This window comes from Carcharhinus amblyrhynchos, chromosome 3 (assembly GCF_965287045.1).
Source record: "Carcharhinus amblyrhynchos chromosome 3, sCarAmb.v2.hapA, whole genome shotgun sequence".
In the NCBI taxonomy this organism is placed as follows: Eukaryota; Metazoa; Chordata; class Chondrichthyes; order Carcharhiniformes; family Carcharhinidae; genus Carcharhinus; species Carcharhinus amblyrhynchos.
The window spans coordinates 3,226,479-3,245,446 of NC_137326.1; the positions used below are offsets into that span (position 1 = coordinate 3,226,479).

General features: G+C 41.4%; 1 protein-coding gene across 1 annotated transcript in view; it reads right to left on the bottom strand.

Moving 5' to 3' along the window:
* Positions 1–241: 241 nt before the first annotated feature.
* txnrd3 (thioredoxin reductase 3) overlaps positions 242–18,968 on the bottom strand; it is a 65,946-nt gene continuing 47,219 nt past the window's right edge. The window contains exons 12-16 of the mRNA XM_080218629.1: positions 14,813–14,969; positions 11,206–11,313; positions 7,141–7,236; positions 5,408–5,542; positions 242–1,752 (exon numbers count right to left, since the gene is read on the bottom strand). Of these exons, the coding sequence (XP_080074755.1) occupies positions 1,687–1,752; positions 5,408–5,542; positions 7,141–7,236; positions 11,206–11,313; positions 14,813–14,969 (562 nt within the window). The 3' untranslated portion in view covers positions 242–1,686. The remainder of the gene's footprint in view (positions 1,753–5,407; positions 5,543–7,140; positions 7,237–11,205; positions 11,314–14,812; positions 14,970–18,968) is intronic.

Below are 18,968 nucleotides of genomic sequence, written 5' to 3' on the forward strand. Positions count from 1 at the left end.
CTAGCAAAGAAGAGATGGCAAAGGAAATGGGCTGAATAGTATTTACACCTACAGGTCATTTTCCTTTATAGACAGCATCAAATTCCAGCTTATATGAATGAAAATGGGTCACAAATTTGCACTTCAGCAGCAATGACATCCAACTGACCCAATAACTGAACTGCAGCAGCCAAATACCACAAATACTTGACAATACCATCCAAGTCTTCTGCCTGAACAGAAATACACATCTTGCACACAGTTTTGAATTCTATACAGATTTTATTTTTATTAAATGCATTTTGGATAACAAACTTTGTTCACAATGGAATTGTTCAAGTTACTGCTGCTCAGAGGCCGAATACAATCAAATGTCATGAAAGTTCTACTCAGATGGACACCAATGATAAACTAATGAAAAAGAAACATCCTAATTAAAGAACAAGCACTGATGGTTATCTTCAAACAAACTGCACAACGTCACAAAATGCGTACATGTATCCAAACTGAGCTTGGAGTGCAAGTGTTCCAAATTAAAAAGGTGAAGAATGGGAGGAATGAAGGCAATGGGTTGTGATGCTGGAAAACACAAACCATTTCAATTTAACTTAAAATTGATATGTGAAAGAAAGTACAGCAGTGTACTAAACTTCTTACTAATTAGAACCCATTAAAAAATAAACAGCTTTGAACAACTTTGGATGAACAGTCCAGCTCTCATTTAGGTATCCCAAGATGTACAAGACAAAAATTCATTCAATACATCCACTTTTATTCAAAATCCCAATTCCATTACAAAAACCCCAATTTTAATTATAAGTATCTGCTAAAGGCAGTTTACAGATCCACCAATTCCCACTCATTTTCTTTTAAAAAAACAGAACACCCGCAACTAACAAGTTTGGCCAGCAGTTGTTGGTTACTCCTTTTAGACTACCAAGTTTTTTTAAAAAGGGACAGGTAGCAAAGTGTAGATAGTTACATGTAAGGCAGATTCTTTGTTGAAACAGAAAAACATTCAGGTTCATGCTTCCTGAAACATAATCAACTTTTTTTGGTGAAAAAGTACAAGATTGGTATTGTACAGAGTTTAAATATGAATCAAACATGACATGTTCCTTTACAGACAAGTTCTTGATTTTGTTAAAACTTATAAACATCGAGTACAATGATGCTAGTTACCTAAACTGTACAGAGGAAAAAACACATTCATCTCAGCACCTCCCCATCAGCAGCCCAACACACATTTAAGAAACAAGGAACAGTATTACCCGGTGAGACTTCAAACTGTTCCACAAGACTAAAGCCTCACCACAAAAAGGAAGCACGATTGGACGTAGAAGTTCCAGACCTTGCTTGTTAGTCATCCGTCATGGCCCACCTCAAATCAGGTTCCAGGCCAAAACTTCAAGGAGGCACTATCTTTTTCAATGCCCTTCCAAGCAGGTTGGGTCAAAGTTCCAACTTGAGGTTTACCCCCGCTGTTGATCTGCATACCCCATGCACACACCATGATCCTCTGCTGTGACAGGTACGAAGTGCAACTCAAGGCACTGCACAACTCGTTGTTTCAAGGTGAATTTTACTTAATATTCTTGTTGTGAGTTGTTAGTTTTACCTGAGTGGAGACAGATGCAGGTTCAGCCAACCACATAACAGAGGAAGTGCATGCAGAAAGCAGCAGCATTACAACAGCAGGGTTTAACCTCAGCAACCTCCTTTCTTTGAAATGTCCACACCTGATCGTTTTGTTATTTCCATTGTGGTGAACACCTACACAAAAGAAAAAATAATTAACTGCAAGAGGAGGAGGGAGGCAGATCAATAACTTTAATTACACACAAGATAAATGATCCATCATGACAATTCAAGTGGCTACCTGAAAACATATTCCTATTAACAAACTCTGCTCTGTAACCTTGCCCTTCCACCATAAACACATCAGCAAGGCACCAGGGGATTGTTTCTCCAAAGATTTGGCAAGTGAAATACAATGATATAGCAGTGCTGAGCGTACTTTATTAGTTCATTTACAGAATGTGGGCATTGTTGGCTAGACCAGCATTCATTGCCCATCCCTAGTTGCCCTTGTCTTCCTGAACCACTGCAGTGCAACTTCTAGATGGTACACATGACTGAGTGTTGGGGTGGAGGGATTAAATATTTGTGGAACGGGTAGCAATCAAGCAGCTTTGTCCTGGATTGTGTTGAGCTTGAGTGTTGTTGGAGCTGCACTCATCCAGGCAAATGGAGAGGTGGACAGGCTTTGGGGAAATCAGGTGGTGAGTTACTCACTGCAGAATTCTAGTCTATAACCTGCATGGGTAGCCACAGTATTGATATGGCTGGTCTAGTTTAGTTTCTGGGCAATGGAAACTGCCAGAATGTTGATAGTGGAGGATTCAGCGATGGTGTTGCCATTGAATGTCATGGGGCAATTGTTGGATCCTTTCCATTTGGAAATGGTCATGAGCACTTGTGTAGCACAAATGTTGCTTGTCACTTGTCAGTCAAGCCTGAACATGGTGCAGGTTTTGCTGCATTTGGACATAGATTACATCAGTATCTGAGGAATCATGAATGATACTGAACAATTCCCACTTCTGACTTTATGATAGTAGTAAGGTTTTCGGTGAAGCAGCTGGAGATGGTTGGGCATAGGACACTACTCTGAGAAACTCCTGCAGTAATGTTCTAGAGCTGATGGATTTGATGGATTTTCAACAACTATTTTTCTTTGTGCTAGGTATGGTTCCAAGCAGAAGAGCGTTTCCCCCAATTCCCATTGATTCCAATTTTGCTAGGGCTCCTTGACTTACTTGGTCAAATGTTGCCTTGATGTCAAAGGCAGCCACTCTCACCTCTAGCAATCTGCTCTTTGGTCCATGTTTGAACCAAGGTTGTAATGAAGTCAGGAATTAAATGAAACTAATGAAACCCAAACTGAGTATCAGTAAGCAGATTATTACTGAGCAAATATCACTTGATAACACTGTTGATGACCCCTTCCATCATATTACCGATGATCAAGATGACAGATGGGGCAGTAACTGGTCTGGTTGGATTTGTCCTGTTTCTTATGTATGGGACATGCCTGGGCAATTTTCCTCATCACCGGGTAGATGTCGGTGTCGTAGCTGTACTGGAACACTTGGTTAGGGCATGGCAAGTTCTGGAGCACAAGTCTTCAATACCACTACTGGAATATTAGGGCGGCTAGCCTTTGTATATCTAGTGCCTTCAGATGTTTCTTGATAACACATGGTGAATCAAATTGTCTGAAGACTAACATGTACAATGCTTGGGACTTCCAGAGGAGGTCAAGATGGCTCATCCACTTGGCACTCCTGCCTGAAGATTATTGCAAACACTTCAGCCTCATCTTTTGTACTAATGTGCTGGGCTCCTCCATCATTGAGGATGAGGTTATTTATGGAGATTCCTCCCCCAATGAGCTGTTTAATTGTCCACCAACATGGCTGGAAGTGGCAGGACTGCAGAGCTTAGATCTGATCCTGTGGTTGTGGGATCACTGAGCTTGTGTGGCTTGGCACACAGGAGTTCCTGAGCTATAGCGTCACAAGATTGACACCACATTTTTTACATATGCTTGGTGTTGCTCCTGCTGTGCCCTGCTGCACTCTACACTGAACCAGGGTGGCAATGGTGGAGTGGGGTGGTATGCCAGACCATGAGGTTACAGATTGTGGTTGTGTACAGTTCTGCTGCTGACGATGGCCCACAGTCTATCCCATTTAGCAACGTGGCAAAGTAAAGACAGGACTTTGTCTCTACAAGGTCTCTACAATGCGGTGGTCACTCCTACTGACACTGTCATAGACAGGTGCAGCTGCAACAGGAAAGTTGGTGAGGATGAGGTCAAGTATGATTTTCCCTTGTTGGTTCCCTCACCACCTGACACAAATCCAGTCTAGCAGTAATGTCCTTAGAGGGCCGGCCAGCTTGATTTGCTGTGTTCTAAAAAGTTATTCTTGCTGATGAGCATTGAAGTCCCTCACCTATGAGTACATTGTGTGCCCTCGCCACCCTCAGTGCATCCTCCAAGTGATGTTCAATGTGGGGTACTAATTCATCAGCTGATAGGGGATGGTAACCAGTAAGAGATTTCCATGTCCATGTTAAACCTGGTGCCATGAGACTTCATGGAGTCCAGAGTCAATGTTGAGGATTCCCAGGGAACTCCCTCCAGACTATATGCCACTGTGCTATCACCTCTGCTGTGTCTATCCCACTATTGAGACAGGCCATATCCAGGAAAGGTGATGGTAGTGCCTGGGACATTATCTGTAAGATATGATTCCATCAGTATGATGATGTCAGGCTTGTAGTCCATCAGACAGTTCTCCCAATTTTGGCATAAACACCCAGATGTTAGTAAGGACGACGTTGTAGGTCAACAAGTCTGGGTTTGCCACTGTTGCTTCTGGTGTCTAGGTCAATGCGAGATAGTCTGTCCAACATCATTCCCTTTTGCTCCATTTGTAGCACTTGAATACAACTGAGTGGATTGCTGAGCATTTTAGAGGACAACGACTTGCTGTGGGTCTGGATTAACACAGTGGGCATTACAGAACCAGATGGGTTTTACAACAATTGACAATGGTTTCATGGTCATCATTAAGATTTTTAATTCCAGATATTTTACTGAGACTTTAAATTGTATCCCGTGCCATGATGGGATTTGAACCCAAATGCTCAGAGCATTGCCCCAGGTCTCTGGATTTAATTTCATAGAATCCCTACAGTGCAGGAGACCTTTCGGCCCATTGAATTGGCACCAACTCTACAAAACAGCATCCTATCCAAGTCCATGCTCACATCCTATCCCTGCATATTTAGCATGGCTAACCCACGATACTAATGCATCCTTTGGACATGAAGGTACAATTTAGCTTGGCCAATCCACTTAACCTGCGAAAGAAACCCACGCAGACACAGGGAGAACATGCAGACTCCACAAAGTCACACAAGGCCAGAATTACCACTGCACCATTGCCTACCCTTACATCACAATGTTATATCAGAATTTTACATGGTCAGTCTTTAGTTAGTGCCAAGTAGTTATAGGGAACACTTGGACTCAGTTGGTAAAGCATGCTCTGATTGATAGCTATCAGATTCTCCTTTTGGAGAAAAAGTGACACACATCAATCTCAAGTTCTAACAGGAAGTTCACACTCAGCGACTGCTTCTACCTAGGCTTAAAGAACAAATAGACCAGTCACAAAGTAATTTGGAGAAACTGCCAGCACCTGTGAAACCACAAGCTAGAAAAGGAAAAACAAAATGTGAAGTGCAAGAAAAGCCACAAAGGGATCTGATACTTCCAATGTACTTTTTTTTTGCGATACAATAATTAAAAAGAGTTATGATAGAAAATGAAAACGGACAAATATCCAAGCCTTACCTCAGCACAGGTTGGATGTATGCCAATGACGCTGTTCAGTTGTTCTTTGGTCATACCACATTTCATTGCTGCACCAAAACCTTGAGTGATTTCTCCAGCATTCGGACCAAGCACGTGGAATCCCACTACTCTGGACTAGAACCAGAACGAAAGTTAATTTAATAAGTTTTGCTGATAAAATTGGTACTTACAATTAATGAGCGCATCTTCAAAAGTTCAGATGAAGATCCAAAGTTGCAACCTATTATCTGGAATATGAAAGTTAAATATTTCCACTTCTGACTTAACTCAAAAGACTCTTTCAAGAAAAACATGCATCTTCTCTGGTAGAGGCATTCCATCATACAAAATTGTTTTGACTGCCTATGATCTGAGAAATGATAAGAGGATTAAGTATTTAAAAAACTCCCATTGAATTTCCAAATCGGTGTTAACACGTCATAACAGAAAGGAGCAGAGAACCTGAGGGGTGGGATGAGTGGAGGAGTTGCTGAGCAGGGGCAGATTTGTGTTCAGCTGCAGTTACTTAAAAATTCATTTTACAAGACATAAGCTAGCATCTACTGCCTGTCCCTAATTGCTATTTCAGAAATAATTTGAGTCAACCACATTGCTGTGACCTGGAGTCACATGTGGGGTCAGACCAGGTAACGACAGCAGACTTCCCTCCCTACAGGGTATTAGTGAACCAAATGGGTTTTTATGACAATTAAGACTTTTTTCATTCCAGATTTTTATCTGATTTAAATTTCACCATTTGGTACAGTGGGATTTGAACCCAGGTCCCTAGATCTTGCTTTGGGTCTCTGGGTTACTAGTCCAGTGACAATACTACTGTGCTATTGCCTCGCCAAATCCATAGGTAGAAAGCCTAAGTGTTAATAACTACTTGAGTAGACTGCTGAGCAAGGTACTGGAGATGCAACTACTGTTCCTAACAGTCACCTAACCAGTTTCATGAAGCATGAAGTAAAATTTTGTACAAATTGGGACATCTTGTTGAAGTTGTACAAGACATTGGTAAGGCCACACTTGGAATACTGTGTACAGTTTTGGTCACCCTATCATAGAAAATATATTATTAAACTAGAAAGAATGCAGACAAGATTTATTAGGATGCTACCGGGACTCAATGGTTTGTGTTATAAGGAGAGGCTGGATAGACTGGGTCATTTTTCTGTGGAGCGTAGATGTTGAGGGGTGATCTTAGAGGTTTATAAAATAATGAGTGGCAGAGATCAGCTAAATGGTAAATATCTTTTCTCAAACTTAGGGGAATCTAAAACTAGACGGCATAGTTTTAAGGTGAGGGGGGGGAGATACAAAAGTGTCCAGAGGGTCAATTTTTTCCACACAGAGGGAAGAGTTTGGAACAAGCCGCCAGTGGTAGTAGTAGAGGCAGTACAATTTTGGCTTTTAAAAAGCATCAAGACAGTACCTTGGGTAAGATGGGTATAGAGGGATAATGGGCCAAATGCAGGCAATTGGGAATAGCTTAGGGCTTAAAAAAGGGGCGGCATGGACAAGTTGGGCCAAAGGGCCTCTTTCCATGCTGGAATCCTCTGACTCTAAGTCCAACTCCTGCAATATTCTTGTGAAGCTCTGCTTCAAATCACAGTTTCAGAACCTACTCATGCAATTTGAGCAGGAAAGAGTCTACTTCAAGTGTTTAAAATAATTATACAGCCATACTCCTATTCCATTCTAGAAAAAATATTTGACAAACAACTTACATGATCCAGCTTTGCACAAATCACCTTGCCATAGCAGCCATTCTTACTCCTTCCTGGTATTGTCCACTCCAGTGGCCAGAACATGCTGTGATACACCTGAAATCCATAATGTGAATAGTCAACACAAAATTTCAAAATAAAAACATTCAACAAAAAGCAAAAGCTTCAGAAAGCAAACCAAGCATTCAAGGCTCCAGAAATAATTTACTTCTTAAAAAAAGTGCAATGTTAGGCATCCTTAAAAATATAGATAGCTCCCTGCAATACTGGGGCTCAGCAATATGAAGTAGTGAATTGCCCCTGGCACTGCTGAATAGCTCAAAAGGTGTTGCAAAAGCAAACCGTGACAAAGTTCACCAAAAATTGGAACAAGGCAATATTATTCAAACTTGCAGAGGCTAAACATGCACTGAACTTGCCTAGTCATGTTTTAAGTCTATCCACTATATCCAGACAGCCGTCAGTAACAAAGTTAGCTTCTACATGTATTCTGATAACATTCTAACTCTTTTCATCGCTTCTAGTGGTTGGCTGCATGCCATCAAAGCTCACACTTCAAATAGTTTTCACAACTGTTTCCTCTGGCTCAGCACAGGACAAAACAACTTTGGCCCTCTGCATAAACTCTCTTGCTATTGACTCTAACCTCTCCACATTGCCCCCTTTACCATCACACAAAAGCAAGTACCCTATAGGCTTCTAACAAGGTCTGTTCAGATGCCGACTGCTATTTTACCTAGTCCTGATGCCAGACTCTTATCTTCATCCATGCCCTCTCAAATCTCATCTTGCCCATAAGATGCCTATCTCAATTTTGACGAATTTGATAAGTCCAATTCCCTTCCTAACCTCCATGTACCTGAATGCAACTGCTCTTTCTCACGTTGTGTCCAATACCCCTTCCAAATTACCATTCTCAACCCCGTCTTCAAAAAAAGTTTTTGATTTGATTTGTTGCATGTATTAGTATACAGTGAGAAGTATTGTTTCTTGCACACTATATAGACAAAACATTCCTTTCATTGAGAAGGAATTAAGGGAGTGCAGAATGTAGCATTATAGTCATAGCTAGAGAGTACAGAAAGATCAATTTAATGCAAGGTAAGTTCATTCAAGAGTCTCAGCAGCAGCAAAGTCGGTTGGTACGTGACCTCAGACTTTTGTATCTTTTTCCCGACAGAAGAGAGAATGTCCGGGGCGCGTGGGGTCTTTGATTATGCTGGCTGCTTTGCCGAGGCAGTGGGAAGTGTAGACAGGGTCAATGGATGGGAGGCTGGTTTGCGTGATGGGTTGTACTACATTCATGGCCTTTTGTACTTCCTTGCAGTCTTGGGCAGAACAGGAGCCATACCAAGCTGTGGTACAACCAGAAAGAATGCTATGGTGCATCTGTAAAAGCTGGCGAGAGTCATAGCTGACATGCCAAATTTCCTTAGTCTTCTGAGAAAGTATAGGCACTGGTGGGCTCTTAACTATGCTATCAGCATGGGGGACTAGGACAGGTTGTTGGTGATCTAGGCACCTAAAAACAAACTCTCGACCCTTTCTACTTCGTCCCCATTGATGTAAAACTCCTGTCCTTGCAAAGAGCCATTCCATATTGAAAATATTGTTACCTTTTAAATCAGTTCCAACTTTCTCAGTTCAAATGTTTGAATCTTTAATCAGATTTCTGCTCCTGCCACAGCAATGAAATGGCCCAAGTTAAAAAAATTATATCATCTACAGTTGTGTTACACTGCCTCCTTGCCCACTTTGCAGCCTTTGGAATAATAACCCTATTGTCCTCTGTGGTAACTTGAGACCACAATACAGATAGTTGAATGTGTTGTTTAAGAGAAAGATCTTCATTGTATAATAAAATAACAAAAAACTTAATAGCAGTAACTCAGCACAATAGTAATGACCATGAAAACAGAAGCACTTGTAAAACAGGCCTTGCTTGCAGAACACTCGCAGACTGAAGGCCCTCCAAAACCTACACATATTCAGAACTCTCAACCAATGCCAGTAAAAAAGAATACTATATTCAAACTGACACACTGTAATATCCTCCAACATTACTCTTCCATTGTCTACTGGAACTGCTCTTTCTCGGTTCCATTTTTATCTGTGCAGCCATGGCCAATTAATCTCAAGAATTGCTTTCCCCTTCCCTCCTTGTATCAGTGTCCAGGGACTTTTCAAAGCATCAACTCCTGCACTTCTCACTTTATTTATAGCTCAGCTTTCACATAAGCTGATGACAGCAAGCTCCAACTCAGTTGACTCTTCCAATCCTGTGTATCCTCAAAACACTGGTTGACATCCAATCTTGGATGAGTTGTAATTCCTATGTCCAGTTAAATATTATGAAGTCCAAAACCATTGTCTCAGCCCCAGCAATAAATTCAATCCACTCCCCAGCCTTGTTGGGGTAAACAGGGTACCAAAATTGCAAATATAACGGTGGAATCTGAACCAAGTTGTTATTCCATAGCCGTTTGAACATAAATACCACTATTTTCACCTCTAATGTAACCTGCTTCTTCCTGCATTTGAGAACTCCAAGTAATGAATATGAGATGTCACTAAAGGTATTCTGCACTTTGATCGATGACAGGAAAAACTCAGTAAATTGCTCATTTGCTTTCTTTTCACACAATAACCCACGTGCATAATTACTGTCAACCCACATTTAAAGGAGAATGGTCTTCTTATACATTAGCTCCTTATATATGTTACCAAGTTTCTAGTGTGAATGAATTAAGTTCAGAACAAGGAGATCAACAGTACAAATTCCAGTCAGCACCACACTACAGCTCGAAACATTTTACAGGAAATCCCTCCAACCCCACCCTGCCACTACCCATCCCATCCAAAAATGCTCCACTCCTCTTGAAGCATATTCCATGCGAATCCAGACCATAAGACTCAATTTAACCACTGGAAAACATCACTACCAAATACTACCTTGCTTTCAGTTTGCGTCCACATGTAATTTTCAAGATGAGTCACTGAACAACCAGAAGGAACCTTGCTCGAGCTCAACAACAAAGACCAATTGAATGGACACCATGTGCTTGATTGTCTGCCATCAGACTTTTGAATGGACCTACCTCATATTAAGTTGATCTTTCTCTATACCCTAGCTATGACTACAACACTACATTATACACTCTCTCTTTTCCTTCTTTATGTAAGGTATGCTTAGTCTGTATAGCATGCAAGAAACAGTACTTTTTACTGTATACTAATACATGCAACAATAATAAATCAAATCAGTATATATAGGCCACCAAAAGATATATTCTGTTGAACAATAGTAATGTCAGAGCAATTAACCAGATATTCCAGTAACTGTAATAATGGCAGAACATATTATCACAGCAGCAACAGGCCCCCAGATCTACGTCACATCATGTGAAGAAGATGACATAACACTACAAGCTCTATACAAATAATACATAGCAAGATGCATATTACAATATATCCACTGGTCACATTCACACCACTGGTCTACTGAACTTCTAATCTCCATTCCCAGGATTTGATCAGCTGAAAGCAAGTTTAGGTTATAAACAGGTTACATCCATAGTTTCAACTAGGATGATGCAGAGTTCTAAGACATCCAGTCCTTCACAGCCATCTTGCTTTGGTACTGACATTTACTGCACAAGATGCTCTATTTGATAATTATGTCCAATACTTTGGACAGCAACAGAATGAGTGATTATCCCTTCTCCAGTAATTGACTATTTTCATAAGCAGTCAAAATGTCAACACTGATCCAAAAGTGACCAAGGTACCAAATCTGGAAGTAAGCCAAGCAAACTGTTGGAAGAAGAAAGAAATTAAAGATCAATTAATCACATCCCCAAGGAGGTTCAAACACCAATGATTAAATCAGCAAGAAGCTTAAACAGCAGGCAATTGTATCTAAATCATTGATTTTGGGTCTGCCAATGATGAATTTTAAAATAAACAAACTCTGACTGACCCAGCAGGAGCAAAGGTTCTTATGAGGGCAACAAATCCACTCAATACAAAAAAGCCATATTTAATTCAACACTAAAAGTTTCTTACCTCTATATGTTCTTCTCCATAAAGTGCTTTTGCATTTTCTTCAGATAGTCCACAACATCCGTACTCCATTGGTGTAAAAACTGTCGTGCACACATTGACATAGTCACACTGAAAAATAAATTGCTATCAACAGAACTGACAGTACTTTCCCCTATTTGGTCTTATTTTAGTGACTTGAAGACAAATATTGCAACATATTACAAGTTACACTACTAACGGATTCGACCTTCATTACAAGGAAAACAAAGTGACAAAAGGTTTCATCATGTAAAATAAAAATAGCCAAAAAACTTCCCAGGATATGACTACAATACTTCTGACAATTTTCACTGTCTGCCATAGTGAAGCAGGAGTTGTAGCTCCATAGGAACGCTGGTGTCTTTTCCAATGTCATTCTTTGTCAGCTATGACAGGACATCAGCAGGTTACTTGAGCACACTTCACATCACCCAAGATCCAATACTGGAACTTCCAACCGTAAATCATTGGATAACAGACCAGGGGCAAGAACCATGATTGGACTCCTCCTTACTACTGATCTTGCTGAGATCAGATGTAATCAGACTGATTACAGACTGAGAAGGTGAGAGGGCATGGGATCCAAGGGCCTTTGGCCTTGTGGATCCAGAACTGGCTTGCCTGCAGAAGGCAGAGTGTGGTTGTGGATGGGTCTTTTTCTGAATGGAGGTCAGTCACCAGTGGAGTGCCCCAGGGATCTGTTCTAGGACCCTTGCTGTTTGTCATTTTCATAAATGACCTGGATGAGGAAGTGGAGGGATGGGTAAGTAAGTTCGCTGATGACACGAAGGTCGGTGGTGTTGTGGATGGTCTGGAAGGATGTCAAAAGTTGCAGGACATAAATAGGATGCAGGACTGGGCGGAGAAGTGGCAGATGGACTTCAACGCGGATAAATGCGTAGTCGTCCATTTTGGCAGAACCAACGGGATGAACGAGTACACTATCAAGGGCAGGAGTCTTAGTAGTGTTGAAGAACAGAAGGATCTTGGGGTCCGGGTCCACAGGACTCTTAAATCAGCCTCGCAGGTGGAAGAGGTGGTCAAGAAGGTGTATGGTGTACTGGCCTTCATTAATCGAGGGATTGAGTTTAGGAGTCGGGAGGTAATGCTGCAACTTTATAAGACCCTTGTCAGGCCTCATTTGGAGTACTGTGCGCAGTTCTGGTCACCTCACTATAGGAAAGACGTAGAAGCTATTGAAAGGGTACAGAGGAGATTTACAAGGATGTTGCCTGGACTGGGAGGCATGCCTTATGAAGTTAGGTTGAGGGAGCTGGGTCTCTTTTCCCTGGAGAGACGAAGGTTGAGAGGCGACCTGATAGAGGTTTATAAAATGTTGAGAGGAATGGATAGGGTGGATTCTCAGAGGCTATTTCCCCGGGTTGAAATGGTCGCTACGAGAGGACACAGATTTAAGGTGCGGGGAGGAAAGTACAGAAGTGATGTTAGGGGTAAGTTTTTCACTCAGAGGGTGGTGAGTGAGTGGAATCGGCTGCCGTCAGTGGTGGTGGAGGCGAACTCGCTGGGGTCTTTTAAAAGACTTCTGGATGAGTATATGGGGTTTTATGGGATTGGGGGTTATAGATAGGTGTTGATGTGATCGGCGCAACTCGTGGGCTGAAGGGCCTGTTTGTGCTGTAGTGTTCTATGTTCTATGATTCAGAGATCTTCTGGCTTATTTGCCTTTACCAAATGAGCCACTGGGACAGTCACACAAAGCATGCAGATATTGTACACATAACAAGGGGTCTACAAGCAAGTCAAGGGTTATTTGGGACAGGCAGGAAAATGGAGTTAATGTCACAATTGAATGAACCATGATTTTATTGAATGGAGGAGTCATTCAAGGAGTCAAATGGCCTACTCCTATTTCTTATGACGTGGGGAAAGATGGGACTTTTGCAAACTGCACTCTAGCAGGACTGGTATCAACATCCTTGCAGGGCTATTTGCTGGTGCTGATGGACAGGGTTTATACTACAGCAGCAGGGGGAATGGGAACTTGAGTGGGGAGACACAAGACAAAGGAACAAAGATAATGAAAGACAGAAAAGTAGAAAGCAACACTGGAAGGCAGAGGAAACAAGGGCTAGCCAGAAAATAGGGCCATGGTACAAAGAAAATGTGTAAAAATATTAAACAGACAAGTTTAAAAGGCACTGTATCGGAATGTACAGAGCATTCACAATAATGTACACAAATTAACAGCACAAATTAGTATACACAAGTATGATATGATTACAAAGACATGGCTATAGGGTAACCAAGGCTGGGAACTGCATATCCAAGAGTATTCAATATTGAGGGAGGACAGACAAAAAAGGGAAAGGAAATGGGGTAGCGTTGATATTAGTTAAGAAATAAATCAGTGCAGTGGAGAGAGGGGATAGTGGATCAGAAAATCTAGGTGTAGAATCAGTCTTGGGTGGAGCTTATAATCAACTAGTAGTGGAAAACATTAGTTGGAGATGTCTATAGACACCAAACAATAGGAGCAAGGTAGGGGATGGTATTAAACAGGAAATTTGAGATGCATATAATAATATGCTGTGCTACAGTAATCATAAGTGACTTTAATCGATGTACAAATTGGACAAATCAACAACAATATAATGGCACGGACTGAGAATTGGTTAGCAGATAAACAGAGTGGAATATAGTAGGGTCTTCTTTGAAGTGGCAGGCTGTTACCTGTGTCTCCCTCAGATCAATGCTCAAGTCTAAGCTATTCACAATATATATCAATGATTTGGATCAGGGAACCAAATGGAATATTTCCAAGTTTGATGACGACACAAAAGTTGGTGGGGAAATATATTAAAAGACTTCAAGATAATTTAGACAAGTTACATGAGTGAGCAAAAATGTGGCAAATGCAGCATAACGTGGATTGTCATCCACTTTGAATGCAGAAGCAGCATTGCAGATAATGGTGATAGACTGGGGAATGTTGACATATAACAGGAACGAGATGTCCTGAACACCAGTCACTGAAAGCAAGCATGCAAGTACAGCAATTGATTCGGAAGGTAAATGGTAGTTTGGCCTTCACTACAGGAGAACTTAAGTACAGGAGCTAGGACATCTTATTGCAGCTGTACTGAGCCTTGGTGAGGCCACACCCAGAGTACTGCATGCAGTTTTGATTTCTTTATCTAAGAATGAACATACTTGCCATAGGGGGAATGAAACAAAGTTTCACCAATCTGATTCCTGAGCTGGTAGGATTGTCTTATATGGGAAGATTGGGTGTGACTGTCACTAGAATTTAGAAGAATGAAAGGGGATCTAATTGAAACATTATAAAGCTCTGACAGGGCTGGACAGATTGCATGCAGGGATGTTGTTTCCTCTAGCTACAGCATCTTGATCAAGGGGTCACAGTCTCAGGATACTCAGGTTGGCCATTTAGGGCTACAATGAGACATTTCTTCACTCGAGTGGCAAACTTATGGAAGTCTCTACCACAGGAGGCTGTGGAAGTCAAATCACAGAATATATTCAATAAGGAAATCGATAAGATTTCTAGACTCTAAAGGTATGGGGAGAGTGCTGGAGTATTTCTATGTTTAAGATGACAACATCTTACCTTCACAGTAGAACCTGCGTAGAGCCTGCGTGCTAGCAACTTCCCAGCCTGAATAGCAACGGGTGTCAGCTCTGGTTTGCCATCAATCACATCGCCTATACCAAAGATATGAGGTACGTTGCTCCTTTCTTCGTTATCCACCAAGATTTTCCCATTTCTAGGAACATACCGAAAGTAAACTATTGCAACAAAATCTTAATTTCTAAGCTAATCAGACTTAGATACTTGAAAACCAACAGCAGCAACCAAATGTAGATGGAGACAACATAAAAAAACCCTACCATTTCACTAATTTCCAGGTCAGAGGCCCATTACAAATATCAGACCTTCATTTACAGATTTGAAAACAATCCTTGCAATGAGTAATCTTTCATTTTTTGGGGAGATGGAGGAGTAGTGGTAATGTCACTGAACTAGCAATTCAAAGGCCTAGGCTCTGGGGACATTGGCTCAAATCCCACTACGCAAGCTGGTGTATCTAATCCAATTAATAAATCTGGAATATAAAGCTAGTTTCAGTAACGGTGGCCGGGAAACTATCAATTGTTATAAAAACCCATTTGGTTCACTAATATTCTTTAGGGAAGGAAATCTGCTGTCCATTTTTCTCTCAAGAGGGTTGTGAACCTCTGGAACACTTCCTCAAAAGGCACTGAAAGCAGAATCAGTGAATATTTTTAAGGCAGAGACGGATAAATTTTCAATTAACCAGTATCCAGAAGGTTAGAGAGTAGGCAAGAATATGAGGTTGAGGTTACAATCAGATCATCCGTGAGCTCATTGAATAGCAAGAAGGCTCAAAGGGTCTGCTCCTGCTCCTAATTCGTATGCCTGGGTGAGTGCAGCTCCAACAACATTATGAAATGAAAATATCATTGATGGTTGTAGAAACCCATCTGGTTCACTAACGTCCTGTAGAGAAGGGAATTTGCCATCCTTTCCCAGTCTGGCCTACATGCGACTGGAGGCTCACAGCAATGTGGGCAACTCTTCATTGCCCTCAGAAAAGGCTTGGCAGGCCACTCCAGTCAAGGTGCAATTTGGAACAGCCAAATGCTGGCATTACCACTGATGCCCACATCTCAAGAATTTAGGGAAAAGAAGATATAAAGGCTTTAAATAAATTTAAACAAACAAGAGCAACAAGATGCTATGATAGCTGTTTAAGAGAAGCTTAAAGCATAGGAAAAGTAGTAAGCTATTCAAGCCAGTAAGCCTTTGAGACTGCTCCGTGATTCAGTAAGATTATGGCTTATCTGATTATAGTTCAACTCCACTTGGCCATTTGACCTCCCATAATCCTTCAACTTCCTCACCTATCAAAAATCTGTCTAACCTGCCTTGAATAAATTCAATGACCAAGCCTCCCCACTTTCTGGGAAAGAAATCCACACACTAAACTCTTCCAAAAGAAAAATCTTCTTCCCATCTCCATCTCAAACAGTAGACCTCTTATTTTTAAAACCATGTTGCCTGGTTCTAGTCTCTCCCACTAGTGGAACGGTGCTACGGTGCAGAGGGACCTGGGGGTCCTTGTGCATGAGTCGCAAAAACCCAGTCTGCAGGTGCAGCAGGTGATCAAGAAGGTGAATGGAATGTTGGCCTTTATAGCGAGGGGGGTTAGAATATAAAAGTAGGGAAGTCTTGCTGTAACTGTACAGGATACTGGTGAGGCCGCAGCTGGAGTACTGTGTGCAGTCTTGGTCGCTGCACTTGCGGAAGGATATATTGGCCTTGGAGGGAGTGCAGAGGAGGTTCACTAGGCTGATACTGGAGATGACAGGGTTGGATAAGAGAGACTAAATAGACTGGGACTGTACTCGTTGGAGTTTAGAAGGATGAGGGGGATCTTATAGAGACGTACAAGATAATGAAGGGGATGGATAGGGTAGAGGTAGAGAGACCCTTCCCGCTTAGAAAGGATAGCAGGACTCGAGGGCACAGCCTCAAGTGGGGGGGGGGCAGTTTAGATCAGCGTTGAGGAGGAACTTCTTCACTCAAAAGGGTGGTGAATCTCTGGAATTCTCTGCCCATTGAAATGGTGGAGGCTACCTCACTAAATATATTTAAGTCACGGGTAGATAGGTTTTTCATAGACAAGGGAATTAAGGGTTATGGGGAGAGAGCAGGAAAGTGGAACTGATCCACTTCAGATCAGCCATGATTCAACTGAATGACGGGGCAGGCTCGAAGGGCTACATGGCCTACTCCTGCTCCTATTTCTTATGAAACAGTCTCCCCTTCCAATATTCCATCTGCCTTCCTAATTACTTGCTGTACCTGCATATGATTCATGGACCGGGACAACCAGAGCACTCTGTGCCTTGGTTCTGCAATCGCTCTTAATTTAAGCAGTATGCTGCTTCTCCATTCTTCTTGCCAATGTGGGCAAGTTCATATTTTCCCATAGTATATGCCATCTGCCAATTTTTTGCCCACTCACAATCTGTCTAGATCCATTTGCAGACTCTCTATCTCCTCTTGACAATTTACTTTCCCACCAGCTTGGCTCATCAACAAATTTAGATACTCTACAATTGGTCCCTTCATCCAGATAATAGATGTAGCCTATAAATGTTGAAACCCCAGCACTGACCCCTGTGGTACATCAGCTGTTACAGTCTGCCAATCCAAAAAAGACCCACTTAACTGTACTGTCTACACCCCTGTAAGCTAACCAATCCTTTATCCATGCTGATATGTTTACCCCTTACATCGTGTAATGTTATCTTGTATAGTAACCTGAGATGTGGCACTTTATCAAATGCCTTCAGGAAATCCAAGTACACCACACCAACAGGTTCACCTTTATTCATCTTGCTTGTTACTGCCTCAAAAAAACTCCAAGAAATTTAGTTAAACACAATTTCCTGTCACAAATCTATGTTAATGGCCTCATTAAATCATTATTTTCAAAATATCCTGCTATAGTCTCCCAATAATGGATTTTAGCAATTTCCTTATGACAGATGTTAAGCTAACTGGCTTAGTTTCCCATCTCCCTACTTTCCTGAGAATGCTACACATGCTTCTTGCAACTTTGCTGAAAATCTAGGACCATGTTTCCAAGAAAAGAAAATGGCACACTCAGGATAGAACATGTACACACATGGTAAAGGAAGCCCAGTTTTTTAAATTCTGAAGTTAAAATTGAATTTTCATACATCAATAAAAAAATTGAAAATATTGCATTCATCCATTGCTATCTAAAAATCTGTCTTCATCACACATCAGCTTGATCATTGAGTAAGGAATTCATATCAGTGTTTAATCCAAATAGCATATTACAACTGAACAGAAAAATAGGTGTCTTGATTTTCTGAAATGTGAGCATCTCTCTTTACAAAACACTTCAGGAAAAGGACAAGCAGTTTTGAAATGGCACCTATAAACCAGGTATGGTACTGCTCTACTCAATCTAGCTCAGACAAACTATGCTAAATGGATGAATTAAACAAGAATGTAATACCCACAACAGAATATTTGCTGAAATAATTAGGTACATCCCCAAAAATTCAGTTTGCATTGAGTGCACCCTAAATTTTTTTGCAGACAATGCATTCATCATACCTCACTAAAACATCTTTTTGCTGGTTTTGTTGTTTTGATTCCATTTGTAAACAACATTATATGCACTTTTGTTTGTACTATGCACAGGTTATACTAAAAGAAACCCCAGGCCACAAAACAACATTTAACAGGTACGAACACCTCACCTAGCTCCAGACATCCTAATCCATATGCTTCCCTTCTTTTGTGGAAAATGGTATATGCAAATGTCTATATATATGATGCACCATAGAAAGCATTCTTTCTGGTTGTATCACAGCTTGGTATGGCCCCTGCGCTGTCCAAGACTGCAAGATACTACAAAAGGCCATGAACAAAGCCCAGCCCATCACGCAAAGCAGCCTCCCATCCATTGACTGTCTATACTTCCTGCTGCCTTGGCAAAGCAGACAGCATAATTCAGGGCCCCACGCACCCTAGACATTCCCTTCCACCGGGAAAAAGATCAACAGTCCAAGGTCACGTACTAACCGACTTGAGAATAGCTTCTTCCCTGCTGCCATCAGACTTTTGAATGGACCTACCTTGCATTAAGTTGATCTTTCTCTACACTCTAGCTATGACTGTAACATGACATTCTGCAGTC